Genomic DNA, 14,300 nt, shown 5'->3' with positions numbered 1-14,300 from the left:
AGTTATTTTTATCCACACATAGAAAATGGACAATTTTGTTTTTCCAAATTGACAAAATAACTATAAAAGTTGTCAATTCTGCTCGTTCATTAACACAAAAACAAATCCATAACACTGCTATTTTATTGTAATTGAGATACTATTATTGTTTGTATTTACTTATTTATTTATTTTTTCACTCATTAATTCATTTATTTATTTCGGTTAAACATTCAGTAATGTTGTTGCGTTTTTGCATTAATTTGCATCGTTGATATTTTACTTAAAAAAAAAAAAATTAAAAAAAAAAAAAAAAAAAAGATTTTGCATGTTGGCAACTAGCTGAAAAAAAATTACAAATGTTTTTTATATTAAATTTTTACTCTTAACACAAGAACACTAACTCTACAAACAATCACAAGCTAGACACCTTATCTTCAATGGGTAACAATATAACATCCTTACATATAAAAACACAATGAACCACATAAGACAGAGCACACTAGGGGATATAAATACGAAGACTAATCAAGACACAACAGGTGGCACTGGTAAGGCAATCACGACAAAACTAGGATAACAAGGGGGGCGGGGCAAGAGAATGAGACAACACAAGCACATGGCCCAAAGACAAGGCCATGTGCTTGTACACAAAACACGGGCCTGTCATGATCCTGCCTCAAGTCTAGGGAAAAATCAAGGACACGAGGGCAGAATCATGACATGTACTTGCTACATCATTAGAAGAATTGCATCTACGCTAATATTTGTCTGTTTCTCTCTTTTTCTGAGGTCACCGTAGCCACTAGATCCAGTCTGTATCCAGATCAGAGGGTCACTGCAGTCGCCCGGATCCAGTACGTATCCAGACCAGATGGTGGATCAGCACCTAGAAAGGACCTCTACTGCCCTGAAAGACAGCGGAGACCAGGACAACTAGAGCCCCAGATACAGATCCCCTGTAAAGACCTTGTCTCAGAGGAGCACCAGGACAAGACCACAGGAAACAGATGATTCTTCTGCACAATCTGACTTTGCTGCAGTCTGGAATTGAACTACTGGTTTCGTCTGGTCAGAGGAGAACTGGCCCCCCAACTGAGCCTGGTTTCTCCCAAGGTTTTTTTCTCCATTCTGTCACCGATGGAGTTTCGGTTCCTTGCCGTTGCCGCTGTCAAAGAAACCTGGGCTCCCTGACCACCTCAGCAGTGCCACAAATTGATCACCTCCATGCCACGCCGAATTGAGGCAGTAATTAAAGCAAAAGGAGCCCCTACCAAGTATTGAGTACATGTACAGTAATACTTTCCAGAAGGCCAACAACTCACTAAAAATGTATTTATTTTTTATTGGTTTTATGAAGTCTTGTAATTTGTTGAGATAGTGAATTGGTGTGTTTTTGTTAAATGTGAGCCAAAATCATCACAATTTAAAGAACCAAAGACTTAAACTATGTCGGTCTGTGTGCATTGAATTTATTTAATACACAAGTTTCACAGTTTGAGTAGAATTACTGAAATGAATGAACTTTTCCACGGCATTCCAATTTATTGAGATGCACTAATATATATATATATATATATATATATATATATATATATATATATATATATATATATATATATATATATAATTATTTTATTAAGCCTTTCTAATTACTAATTATGCTGAAATTTTGTCAAATTTGAAAATATTACATAATTATGTGTAATTGGGGTACATCAAAAATTTAGCCTTTTAGCGTTTTATTCCCAAAATTATGAATGTCATTTCCAGCACAGCATTATTATTAATTGCAATTCATGATTGGTGAAAGAAAGAAAGAAAAAAATACAGAAAGAAAGAAAGAAATCTGATTACCCTGTGTTGTACTGTAGGCACAATATATACATGTAGTTACTGGACAAATTAAACTTGTGCGAGTGTGTGTTAAGAGAGTTTATGATGTTCAGTATGTGGGCCAAAAGTATATCAAGCTGAAGTAATACCCATAAATAATATAATAATAAATAAAAAATAAAAAAATAATAAAATAAAGTGGTTAAACCCACTTCAGTGTTTAGCATCATTCACACATCATAATATCTGAAGTATGCTGAGGCTTTGAGGGATAATTACATTTATCATGTTTCTTTGTTTGTTTTTTTACAATGAGCTAATTTAATTAGCTTTGTCATACTGTACAGGGTGAGGACAATACTTCCACAACTTTTTGTTTGTTTGTTTGTTTTTGAGCTGAGATTTGAGCTGTAGTTACGCAACTACCGATCATAAAGGCCAGTTTTATGGATTCCATATGGCTTGGATTATCAGATGATTTTCACCTCCACTAATGCATCCAAGATACACTAACAACCACAGATCAACAAGGCTTTCCCAATTTTTGAGGAGATCAGGACACATCAGACTTCAACTTCAATCTCATTTCATTGATTGCAACACCTGACTTCCATTAGCTTTTTAAAAAATCTCATAAGCCTGGGGTTCCACATACATTTTCCAGTCTGATATATGAAAGTTTAAATAATGTGTTCAGTACTGATATGAAGTTTAGAAGATTGTCTTTGACTGTTATAGCATGTCAGAGCTGAACAGAATCCATGCAAATACAAGTTTCAAAAGACGTTTTATCATCTATATTCTGCAGAATAAGTGAAATTATTCTAGCTGAAGCTTTGAGCATGTGACATGATGGTGATCCATCAGATGTGTTTCACATAATCAGATGTGCTGCTCCTAACGAAAGACTAAGCGATCGTCATTCATATGTAAGAAACAGCTGCTCAAGCAGTCTTGCAACCACTTTATGTTTATTTTATTTTACAGAAGATCCCAGAAGTTTCTCTCTGCACACTGATGTCTGTGGTACTGACCAAAAATAGAGTAACTCATCTTTGGAAACTAATCTAGATTTTGATGCCACAATGTTTTATTCACATCCAACAAAGACTGTGTTAGGTATAGGCTTGTCCCATTTCAGCAGTCAGTCTTTTTTGTGTTCATGGGATAATGAGTGGATGGGATAGTGAGAAATAGCTCTGACAGATGGCCATAATGCACTGCAATGTAAACCCTGTACAAACAAGTACTAAAGTCAAATTGTAAATGAAGAAAATATTCAGTTTCATGATTAGAGAAGATGTTTGGTGACACTTTCATTATTAACTAAGAGTTAACTCCTAATCACTGCTTATCAATAGTTGGTTGTTAAGCTTAGTCGTTAGATTAAGAGACACAGAATAAAGCTTTAATATGTGCTTTAACAGCGATTATGTAATATACATGAAAATAAACAATAAATTGTGTTTCCTAATCAAAAGTGTTACCTGATTAAAAAAAAAAAAAAAAAAAAAAAAAAAAAAAAAAAACTTGTAATAATACATTTAAACGGTTAGAATAAATAACATCTGTAATGTTTTTTTTCTCTCTCATTGTATATTAGTTCACATTAGTCCAAATTGTATTTATTTACACACTCATGTTTTGTAGTTGCCATTTAGAACAAAAAGGATTAAAGCACTAAACTGTTTATCAAAAAAACAGCATTTTTTTTTTTTTTTGAGTGACCAGGACATACGTGGATGAAACCTTTGACTATTTCAAAGGAGAGAGACTGAAAATCAATCAGTAGTATTGATCAGAGTAATCTGATTTGTCTCTTTAATGTGAAGAAGCTCATCTCCTCCATGTCCTTTCACAGACGTTCTTGATCCTCATCATCTCCACAGGGTCAAAGCTGGATTTAATTTCTCCTGTTCCTCTCTCTCAGCGGCTCTTGAAGAGTCTCTTGTGAGCGTGAATGGAAATTATGGCAGAGGAGATCCGTGTCTTGAACAGGTTGGGGATTTGTAGGATCTGTAGCATTGTATGAGTGATATTATGGGTACGTCGCCCTCGTATGTTGAATTAATCATTCACTGATGTATAATTAAAGTCCTGAGAGATAAATTACCCTGACTTAGTTTAATAAAGTTTTGATGAATACCTGTGTAGGAGAAATTCACACCTCATGAAGTGCTCTTTTTTAATATTAATAACCCTGAGGATGAGGAGGGAGAATTATCAAGACAAAGCACTTCATCACTGCATCTGAAGAAGACATCCCCCAGACTCAAGAAAGTAAATAAAGAAAGATTGAGATAAAACATTTCACCATGTCTACCCTAGTGAAAAAGTAATATATTTAAACTACCTTTATTTCATGCTAAATATAGTTCAATTCTATTAACCAGCTATTAACATATCTACTGACATATCCCTCGACACTCACTGATATAAAAATTCAGTTTTATTTGGAGTACTACTTGTGCACAATGCACATTTCTTAAAATTAAGCCTAACGTGTTTTAATGTCACTACTGAAGAGGATTATATGATCTTTGAATAATAACAATCTTTAACCACAAGACTAGTAACTGAAGTATACTTGCAATAGTCTAACTTTAGCACAATCAAATATACTTCAAATATATTTTTTTAGTTGGCCTTCAGGTCTACTTTTCACAATTAAAATGCATTAAGCACAACATTTTGTGTCCCTGTTTAGGAGACTGTAAGTTTACCAGTATAGTACACTAAAAGTACAGTTGCAGAGTATTTTATTAAGCACATATATATGTGAATTTATTTGTAGTACACTTAGTAATAAATAAATTAAATATATTTAGTGTTGTAAGGGTAGCCAACAAATGCTACAATGAGTTTGCAAGTCAGTTTATTAACCCTCGTCATGATACACAATGTTAGTCTCGATGTAACATTTTTAAAGGATGTAAAAAAAAAAAAAAAAAAAAAAAATATATATATATATATATATATATATATATATATATATATATATATAGTACAAATGCAACTGAAATCATCTACATAACAAGGTTTAAATGGATTTTGTGTCTTCTGTGCACAATTTGAGCTGAATTAATTGAATACTCTGCGTTTGAGGTTCAGAACAATCGCTAACATGAACGTTTGAGGAATATCAATACAGTACATTTGGAAAGAGCTGTAAAACGAAATGAAAGAAAGCTTTCTATTTCTTTAAAGTTCAGGTGCCATTCAATACTTCCAATATGCTGCCTTCATGTAATCCTGCAGTGAAATCAAACGCCGGCCGTCTCGGGATTCCTGTCAGAATCCATTAGTAATTTCCTGCTGAGGTGCGATTCTGGTTATCTGGGAATCAAATTCCAGTTCCACAACAAATGAGATAAGAACAGCAAGAAAACAGTCCATAGAGTTCAGATCCACAAAATTGTACAAAAAATGCTACAGGTGTGTCAGGAATGCAATTCACTGTAAAATGGTTCATCAAATCAATGGAACATCTATAATATTACACTAAAACATAGTATTATCATTATTATTTACATCCTGAGTGTGCATTATATTTCAACAATTTAACAGACCAGAGTATTCAAATATTCTACTTACATCATGGTTACAACACCTCAAGACATTATTCTGACGAGATATTTCAAGACATTGGTCCAGTTTTTGCTGAATTTTACTGAAAAACCAAAAGGAATTTAAATTTGTTAAATTATTATTACATTTTACATTTAGCATAATGCGTTTGTATGAATTACATAATCTATATTCAACAAAACATTTGTTTAGCTAGGACATTATGCTGCTATTTTCTCTAAGATTGCTATTGTTTATTTAATACTGACCTGAATAAGATATTTCATATAAAAGAGGTGTACTTATAGTCCACAAGAGAAAATAATAGTTGGATTTATAGAAATGACCTCGGTCACAAGTTTTTTGTTTAGTGATTGGTGTTTATGAGTCCCTTGTTTGTCCTGAACAGTTAAACTACCTGCTTTTCTTCAGACAATTACTTCAGCTCCCATTTGTGTGTCTTTGAACCCTTTCCAACAATTACTGTATGATTTTGAGATCCATATTTTCATGCTGAGGAGAACTGAGGGACTCATATGCAACTATTACAGAAGTTTCAAACACTCACTGATGCTCCAGTAGATAAAACCATGCATTAAAACTAACCTTTTAACAGAATGAAGGTGTGTGTGTGTGTGTTCATACATATATGTACATTTATTTATTTATTTATTTATTAGTACTGCCTTTCAAAAGCTACAAAGATACTTACATTTTCCCAGAAGACAAAATAAGTTCAATTTACCCTGATCTTCAAAAAGGTTTCACCCCACGGCTCTTAATGCATGTTTTATTTATTTATTTAGTCCCTCGGTTGTCCTCAGTGTGAAAATATGGATCTCAGAATCATACAGTGTAATACATTTTGCAGATTCTTTGAGGTGTATATAAAATTTTGACTTCAACTAGATATGAATAGAGTTTTATGCTACACTTTGTTTTTCAGGTTAATGATTACATCATTCTTCAATTTTTTGTAAAATTTTTACAGGTGCTTCCATTTAAATAAGATTGCAGTGGAAGTTCATTTATTTCAGTAGTTCAACTCAAATAATGAAACTTGTGTATTAAATAAAGTCAGTGTACACAGACTGAAGTAGTTTACGTTTTTGGTTCTTTTAATTGTGATGATTTTGGCTCACAATTAACAAAAACCCACCAATTCACTATCTCCACAAATTAGAATACTTCATAAGACCAATAAATAAGTTTTGTTTTTGCTTTTTTTTTTTTTTGGGGGGGGGGGGGGGGTTGTGAATTGTTGGCCTGCCGGAAAGCATGTTAATTTACTGTACATGTACTCAAAACTTGGTAGGGGCCTTTTGCTTTAATTACTGCCTCAGTTCGGCATGGCGTGGAGGTGATCAGTTTTTTTTTTTTTTTGGTTAAAGATTATTTTTCCTTCCACTCAACTTTCTGTTAACATGCTTAGATACAGCACTCTGTGAACTGCCAGCTTCTTTGGCAGTGTATGTTTATGGCTTACCCTCCTTGTGAAGGGTGTCAATGATTGTATTCTGAACAACTGTCAGATCGGCAGACTTCCCCATGATTGTGTAGCCTAGTGAACCAAACTGAGAGACCTCTCTCTCTCTCTCTCTCTCTCTCTCTTTTAACAGTGATATTTTTCAAAGCAACACTTCATCAAGTTTAGACGTTACACCAGAGTCACGCGGGAATGCACATGCACTTGTTGCGAAGCTGATTCCAGAGATAGATGAGGCAGATCAAATGCGAGTCATTCACTAATTGGACCCCACAGTGCCCGGTGTCTTCAAAGGGAACTACTTTTGTTTTGATCCCCTAAATTGAGTTGGACTGTGCTGCTGGCATCTCTTGTGCACATTACACGGCTGCTGATTGGCCCTCCCCAAACACGATCCTCTGTCCAGTCACTCCTCTTTCTCTCTGGGAAGCTGGTGGCAGCCTCTTTTTATCACACGTTTGTGGCAGTTGTGGAAAGAATCCATTATGCTGGGATCTCCAAATCCTCAACGGCCCAGAGTCAAGATTAAAAGAGTGACTGCCCACACACATTTATTCTCATCATCCCACTGAAGCTTCACTTTACATCGTCAGGCGGGCCACTAAAAGTTGGCTTTTTTGTTGTTTTCCAGTGGGCTGATGAATATCTCTTCTTTGCCAGATTATTTCAGTTTTTGTTGGCAGTTTGTGCTGACTGAATGAGTTCAGCTGCGCCAGTTTATTCCTCAGAGACCCTTTCCATGATTCTGTGCCTTTGCCATCAAAGCCTTTGTGCGGTTATCACAACTTGTCAATGACAACAAGGTGCATATGTCAGTGTGAATTAAGATGTGAGAACAAACACAGTAACACCATTGTGGTGGGCAGAGTGTCAGTCATTATGCTTTGAGATCAGAAGTCATGGCATTTAGAAATCAGGTTAAAAAAGCAACACAACTTGCAGTCTTTGCGTGTCAATGCCTCTCAACTGAAGCAATGATTAAACAATTCCCTCTCTCCCAGATGTTGTGTTGGAAAGTAACACAATCGGTTCTTATGGTGAATTATGAACTGTAAAAATAACTGATTCATGCGAAACACTGTATGTAAGATGACTTGCAAATTATTATTATTATTGTAATGTATTTCTGTGATGCTCCGCTGTATTTTCAGCATCATTCCTCCAGTCTTCAGTGTCACATGATCTTCAGAAATCAGAATAATATGATGATTTACTGCTCAAGAAACATTTCTGATTATTATCAATGTTGAACACAGTTGTGCTGCTCAATATTTCTGTGGAAACAGTTTCGTGATGTTTCATGATACGCAGATTAATATAAAGTTCAAAAGAAAAGTTTTTAATTTAAATACTAATCTTTTGTAACATCAATAATATTTGTACTTTCTTTTGATCAATTGAATCTGTGCTTGGTGAATAAAAGTAGAAATTTATTTAAAATAGTCTTATTGACCACAAACTTTTGAATTTATTTTAATTAACTGTCAATGATGAACCCTGTGTTACTTATTTTCAATATAAAGAACACCATTTATTTCATATTTACTGGCTGAAATTTTAGATAGTGGTGTGTATAATGCAATAGCATATATTTTTATTTATAAAAAATATACATTACTGCATGATTTTATTTTCTTAAGCCCAGTGATTGCCTTACAGTCATATCCCGTAAGCTGGTGGCTGTCGAATTCATACAGACCGTTATACTGAAGATCATACCCTCTCTGAGAGTTAACTTCAATTTAAATGCAACACTACAGTATAAAGCTGAGCCGAAATTAGAGCTCTCTCAAAACACCCCATCTCAACTCAGAGTCTATTAGCAGACATTTTCAGCGATCACGACATCCATCCCAGTGCTAAAGCCCAGCGGGACTGAAAAACTTTCATTATTGCTAATGAAAAATTGCGGTTTAAACCACACATACTACTTCTGCCTTAAACTCTCTGGTGGCATGTACTGTACATTATGTTAGTAAGATTTCTTGCAAACCTAAACCGATGCGGCTGTTCGCAGCAGACTCAAAATGACATTTCCATATTAAAGTTTGAGACTCACTGACTTGTCAACATGTTTATGACTTCTGAGATTTCAATGCAATTTTACCAGCATTAATTGAGCTTCTCAGCTGTAAGAGTCACAATCATAATAAGCTTTTCATTAAAGTCCACCGTGTGTAAGCAGTTCCAGTTTATGCTGTAAATGAACTCTGTCCATTAACTGACATGCAGCGCTTCCAGTTAAGCCAATATCTGTGTCATTATTGACACTCAGTAATAAACTCAGAGTGTAAATGTTACGCTAGTCCGACTGAAGTAACACTCTGTTTTCTGAGCATTTATAGTTTCGGAAATCTGTGAAAGGACACGGTTGGTTCAGAGTCGGTCGTGTCCACAGATGGAGAGCTTAATCAGAGCAGCATTACATTGATTATGAATGTGTCTGGCCTAACAATAGGCCAGGCTGATGGATGCGGCTATTGGAAGCACGCGCTTTCATTGACCTTCAGAGCTGATTGTCTTTAAAAGTCTGGAGGAGGAACTTAGAAAGAGAACCGGGTGGTAATTGGGCTAAAGAGAGAGGCAGAGCGGATGGTATGGGTTTTGTACGGTTAGGGATTCTGTTGTCCAGATCGGCCGCTCGTTTCCATCGGGAAAAGCAGACGTTTGTGTGAAATCTTAAGTGATAAAACATTGTCTCCTTGTGCAGCGGCAGTATCAGCGGTAGCTGTCAATTAAGCTTTAAATAACTGAAAATGCCTTCAGTCATGCCACGAGCAGCAGCACTGGTCAGAAACTGGCTAATATCTCTCCAATGAATCGGATACTAGAACCCTAGTGTGCTGCCTGCATAGACAGTGAGCATAACCTTGTCAACGAGTGGTTGGGGAGGATCAGTTTACACTATAAAAAATATATTTTTCAAAGCAAAACAAAGATTATTTTAGTATGTTTTAAAATAAAATATGATTTCAGTCTTTCTACTTCAGAATATCACATTTAATTCAAAGGAAAACAAACATTTTTCTTAAATTTACTAGCAATTGCCAAGTGAAATGTGTTTTGACATGACTTTCAGTGCAAGAAACAGCGAACTGCAAGTAAATATTAATGCTAAAAGAAAGAGAGTGGGGGGGGGGGGTAAAGTACTGGTAAATAAAATAAAATAAAATAAAAATACTGTAGCTTTATAATTTAAAATATTGATTTGTTTTCATATCATTGCCAAAAGCCTTACTTTGTTGCAAACTAGTCACATTAAATTAATCATCAATATACATGGTACACCAATCAATACTTTTCAGTAGTAAATAAAGTCCAAATATAACCACTTATTATGGATTCATGTGGTGATGCATCGCAATGCAATCTGGGAATGATATCTGTCATTCTGCATAGATGCCACTTATTATACAGTTATAAAAAATATAACTTTTTTCTTTAGCATGTGTCTTTTAATCGATCTATAACATAGACTAGTATATAAAACTGGCTCTTATTTTAACCTTTATTTGATGAAAAAATACAGGATAAAGAAAATATAATATTGTGAATTATTATTATAATTTAAAATAGCTGTTTTGTATGTGGATATGTTAAATTGTAACTTGAATTTAATTTTATGTCAATCTTTAGTAACATTATGCATGTATGTACGTTTGTACTTTTGTAAAAAAAAAAAGAAAAAAATAATAATAATTGTAGTCACTTTTGATCAATTTAATGCAGACTTAATGAAGAAAATGTGTGTATATATATATATATATATATATTTTTTTTTTTTTTTTTTTTTTTTTTTTACTGACTGCTAAACTTTTGAAAATGGCATAACTTCACTGACGTTAGTAAGCAATAATACTTCCCATATTCTCTTTGAACTGTTATATATCAAGACTACATTTGGCCAGTGTGTAAAATGGGAGATGAATCATTGGAATAGCCCTTCAGGATCTGCATTCATATGATATATAATGTGAGCTTCTGCTGTATAATTCTGGCTTGTGAGTCATGGAGAAGCATGTTCCTTTAATGTTCTGCTGCTGCTGTGCTTGATTGGGCTTGATCCTGTCTTGGAGCCAACCTTCGTTCATATTATGATCACACTGATGGATCTATCGTCTTTCAGTTAGAAGAACTGCTATCTTGTCCCTGATGCCAATGGTAATTTATCCCTTAGGAAATCAAGAAAGGTAAGCCAACACACACAAGCTATTAAGTCTTAACAAGATCCTTTTGTGCGGTTCATTTTAGCCAATGTTCCATCTTATTACCATCATTTGATTCAAAAAAATGTAAAGGTTAATAACCGAGGCCAAACTTTAAAACATAAACTCTATATCACACAGCCAGTCCTGACATTTCAATTGTTTTAGACTCACAGTGCCTTTTCTATTTAATAAAACCCCTCTGAATGTGTGACGAGCAGCCATAATTGCATGATTCGAGGTATTGCCATGACTAGTCATCGTAGCACAAAAGCACAGTGATGATAAAAACATGTTGTTTGATGATTCACATTTGACAGTCTCTAATTTTCCCTGCATTCGCATTCATCCGTCAGCAGCGCCAAGGTATGCAGCGTTCGGCTAAAAATGTCAGTCTATACCCAAGTCTCGATCTCTTTCTGAATAATGTTTGGATTAATAAACTTCCCTGACAAACGACAGCAAGTCACAGCAAAGTTCACCAAAGAACCCGGTGGGCTGGAATAAATCCAGCTAATTTACCGGAGAGCATCGGAAAGAATGAACTTCAGCCTGTAGGGCTCCCATAAGTATGCAAATAAAGTAGATCTTTGCATCCAAAATTGCATTATCATTTGCATTTATGTGGGCCATAGCTCTTTTGATAAATGGCCTTTTGTCTTGCTACGGGATATCAGAAATGTGCAAAGATTTATCTGATTCAAGCGAGCATGTGGAGAGACTTTTGAGGACTGGGATGCAATCGGTTGCAGATTACAGCAAAGTGCTTTGGCCTATCCAGAGGTGAGTCCTTATGTATCATTACAGAGCAGAATATGTGCTATCTCTCATTCACATCTATTAATAGCACTGGGAAGCTCTGTGCATTTGGCTGTCAGCAATAGTGATATCAATGGCTGCAGATTCAGGATCATATCCATTACAGATGATACAGATGACACAGCGACGGCACCACTGCAGTCCTTCACTCTGCTGCTATATCACTCCTAATGGCTGCTCTTCAGAGGTGAACGCTTCCATATTATACATCAGAAGCCATTGGTTCGTGTCACCCTTCTTATTATTGCTGGATGTCTTTTTGTAGGACGTCTCTTCGATCCTCATTTTTGTCAGATTTTGCCTTGCCGGGGACCCAGCTGCATGTCATTCGATGCACAACACTCAGAGAAGAATGAGATTCAATCAACAACGCCACGTTCTGCGTTACAGCTTCTGCAAATTGATAGATCCCATGGATCAAAGCCTTGGCAACATGTGTTTGATAAGAGACAACAATAGCTTAGTAATGGCAGTGTTAAATCTGAGCAGGAACAAAAAGGGATGTTTTTCTTTTTGTGCATTTATCAAACGAAAAATAACTTGTTTGATGTTGATGATGACAAACTGCAAATGCAAAAAGAGAATTCATCTCAAACTGCACTGTAACCCAACTATAAAGAGATCTCTCAACAGAAATGACTAGGTGAGCCTCCCGTGTTGGCATGTGCATAAGAACAAGGCACTGACTCAGATAATTTGTTGATGTTCTGTCATTAAACATGGAGTCACATCACATAGAAACAGCTCCAAAAAAAGGCGCGCACACACACACACACACACACACACACACTTGTTGACAGTCAGCCAGTGGCGTCTCTAACACACACGATGGGCCATTGATGTCATTTGGATAGGCCACGCTTCTGTGTTTTGTCCTTCAAAAGACCAAACGAGCATGTCAGAGCGATTCTGTTGTGGATCTCAAAGCCTTAGGAGTCTTCCATTCGGTATGAATCACGAAGAGTGAATCAGGCAAGACAACATCCCTGAGCAAAACAGCTGATTAATCTGACATGTATTGTGTGCTTTGTAAGTGTGTGTTTTGACGTGGAGGGTTAGGGGCTCTAATTATGTGACATGAGTGGGAATACAGGAAAATTTTGCACGCACTGTCTTTCAGAAGCACACATGAGTGAATCTTATTGCTGAGGTGGCTTTGCAGCAGAAGATAACCAGTAGCAATGCAAACACAACAAGTAAGCAGCGCTTCAACAGCAGTGAGCAAAACTGTTCATCCAGTCAATTAAAAGTGCAAAGAGTGGATGGATAAAATGGATGCTTATCCACTAGGTGCGTCAGAAAGAGGGAAATTCATGCAACGTGCCAAGGATGCTTAGGAGGCTTCTCCTGTAGGCTGGGTAGTTACAGAATGACGTTATGAGTGATTAACCCTTGCTTAACCCGTGCATAAAATGTTATTACCTCCGTATCATCCTCATCCTCCTCGCTCGTAGTCAGTTCCTCTGGAGCTCGAATAAACCACCACTGGATCTCTAAGTAAACCGAGGTCATCCCACTTTGAAATGCACATGCCATTTCAATGTTCTGTCCTTCCCTTGCAGTGATGTTAGTAGGGAAATCGGTAAACTTTCCTGCAAGAGAGACATAAGGTATCAGTATACCAGTGCCTAAATTACATTTTTAAAGTTTCATTTTTATACATCTTTATAATCTTCTTCTTTAATAATAATAATAATAATATAGCAAAAACGTATTCAATTAATTAAAATATATGGGTATACTGTTTTCATTAAACAACATCAACTGCAAATAAAATCTGCAAGAAAAATATAATAATAATAATAAAAATAATAATAGTAATAATAATAAACAATCAGAAATGTACTGAATAGAACGAAGTTGTAATTATACACATTATATGACATATCACATACATATTATATAACACACACACACACACACACACGTTTCTTTTTGGGACGAGACAGATGTATTGAATTAATGGTTCGGACTGGAATGAACGTGTTCTTGGAGCAGTATCTGTCTTTGTGAAATGGAATGAAATGTATTAATTTTGTTCCGCCGCGTTTATAAGAGCTTTAATGAGCGCTGTCCATGGTGCTGAAAAACAACCGCATTCCGTTTAACGAAGCCCATTTCCGAACAGCCGCTACTTGAGATGCAAGTCGCGCGTGCTGTTCCTTCAAAATTACCCTTTACTACCTATAATGCTGGCAAAGACACATAGCATGAGTGCATGTGGAGAGGAAGGACAGACACGAGACGATACGTAGACACTGGACGAGTTTTCCCGAGATCAACAGTTGATTTATCTATTATGTTGCTGGTCACGGATAACAGGCTGGCGTATATATAACTTTTATCACTTATTTTTGAATAAGCGCTACAAAAATGCATGCAGTAGTAGTTTTAAATGTAAAAAAGGC

General features: G+C 35.8%; 1 protein-coding gene across 1 annotated transcript in view; it reads right to left on the bottom strand.

Annotated features, from left to right (window-relative positions):
- The window catches only part of LOC128013109 (V-set and transmembrane domain-containing protein 2A-like), a 117,009-nt gene that overhangs the window by 26,579 nt on the left and 76,130 nt on the right, over window positions 1-14,300 (bottom strand). The window contains exon 2 of the mRNA XM_052595821.1: window positions 13,315-13,520. Coding sequence (XP_052451781.1) covers window positions 13,315-13,520 — 206 coding nt within the window. The remainder of the gene's footprint in view (window positions 1-13,314; window positions 13,521-14,300) is intronic.

Source organism: Carassius gibelio, chromosome B24 (genome assembly GCF_023724105.1).
Source record: "Carassius gibelio isolate Cgi1373 ecotype wild population from Czech Republic chromosome B24, carGib1.2-hapl.c, whole genome shotgun sequence".
NCBI lineage: Eukaryota > Metazoa > Chordata > Actinopteri > Cypriniformes > Cyprinidae > Carassius > Carassius gibelio.
This window is presented reverse-complemented; position numbering and strand designations above follow the sequence as displayed.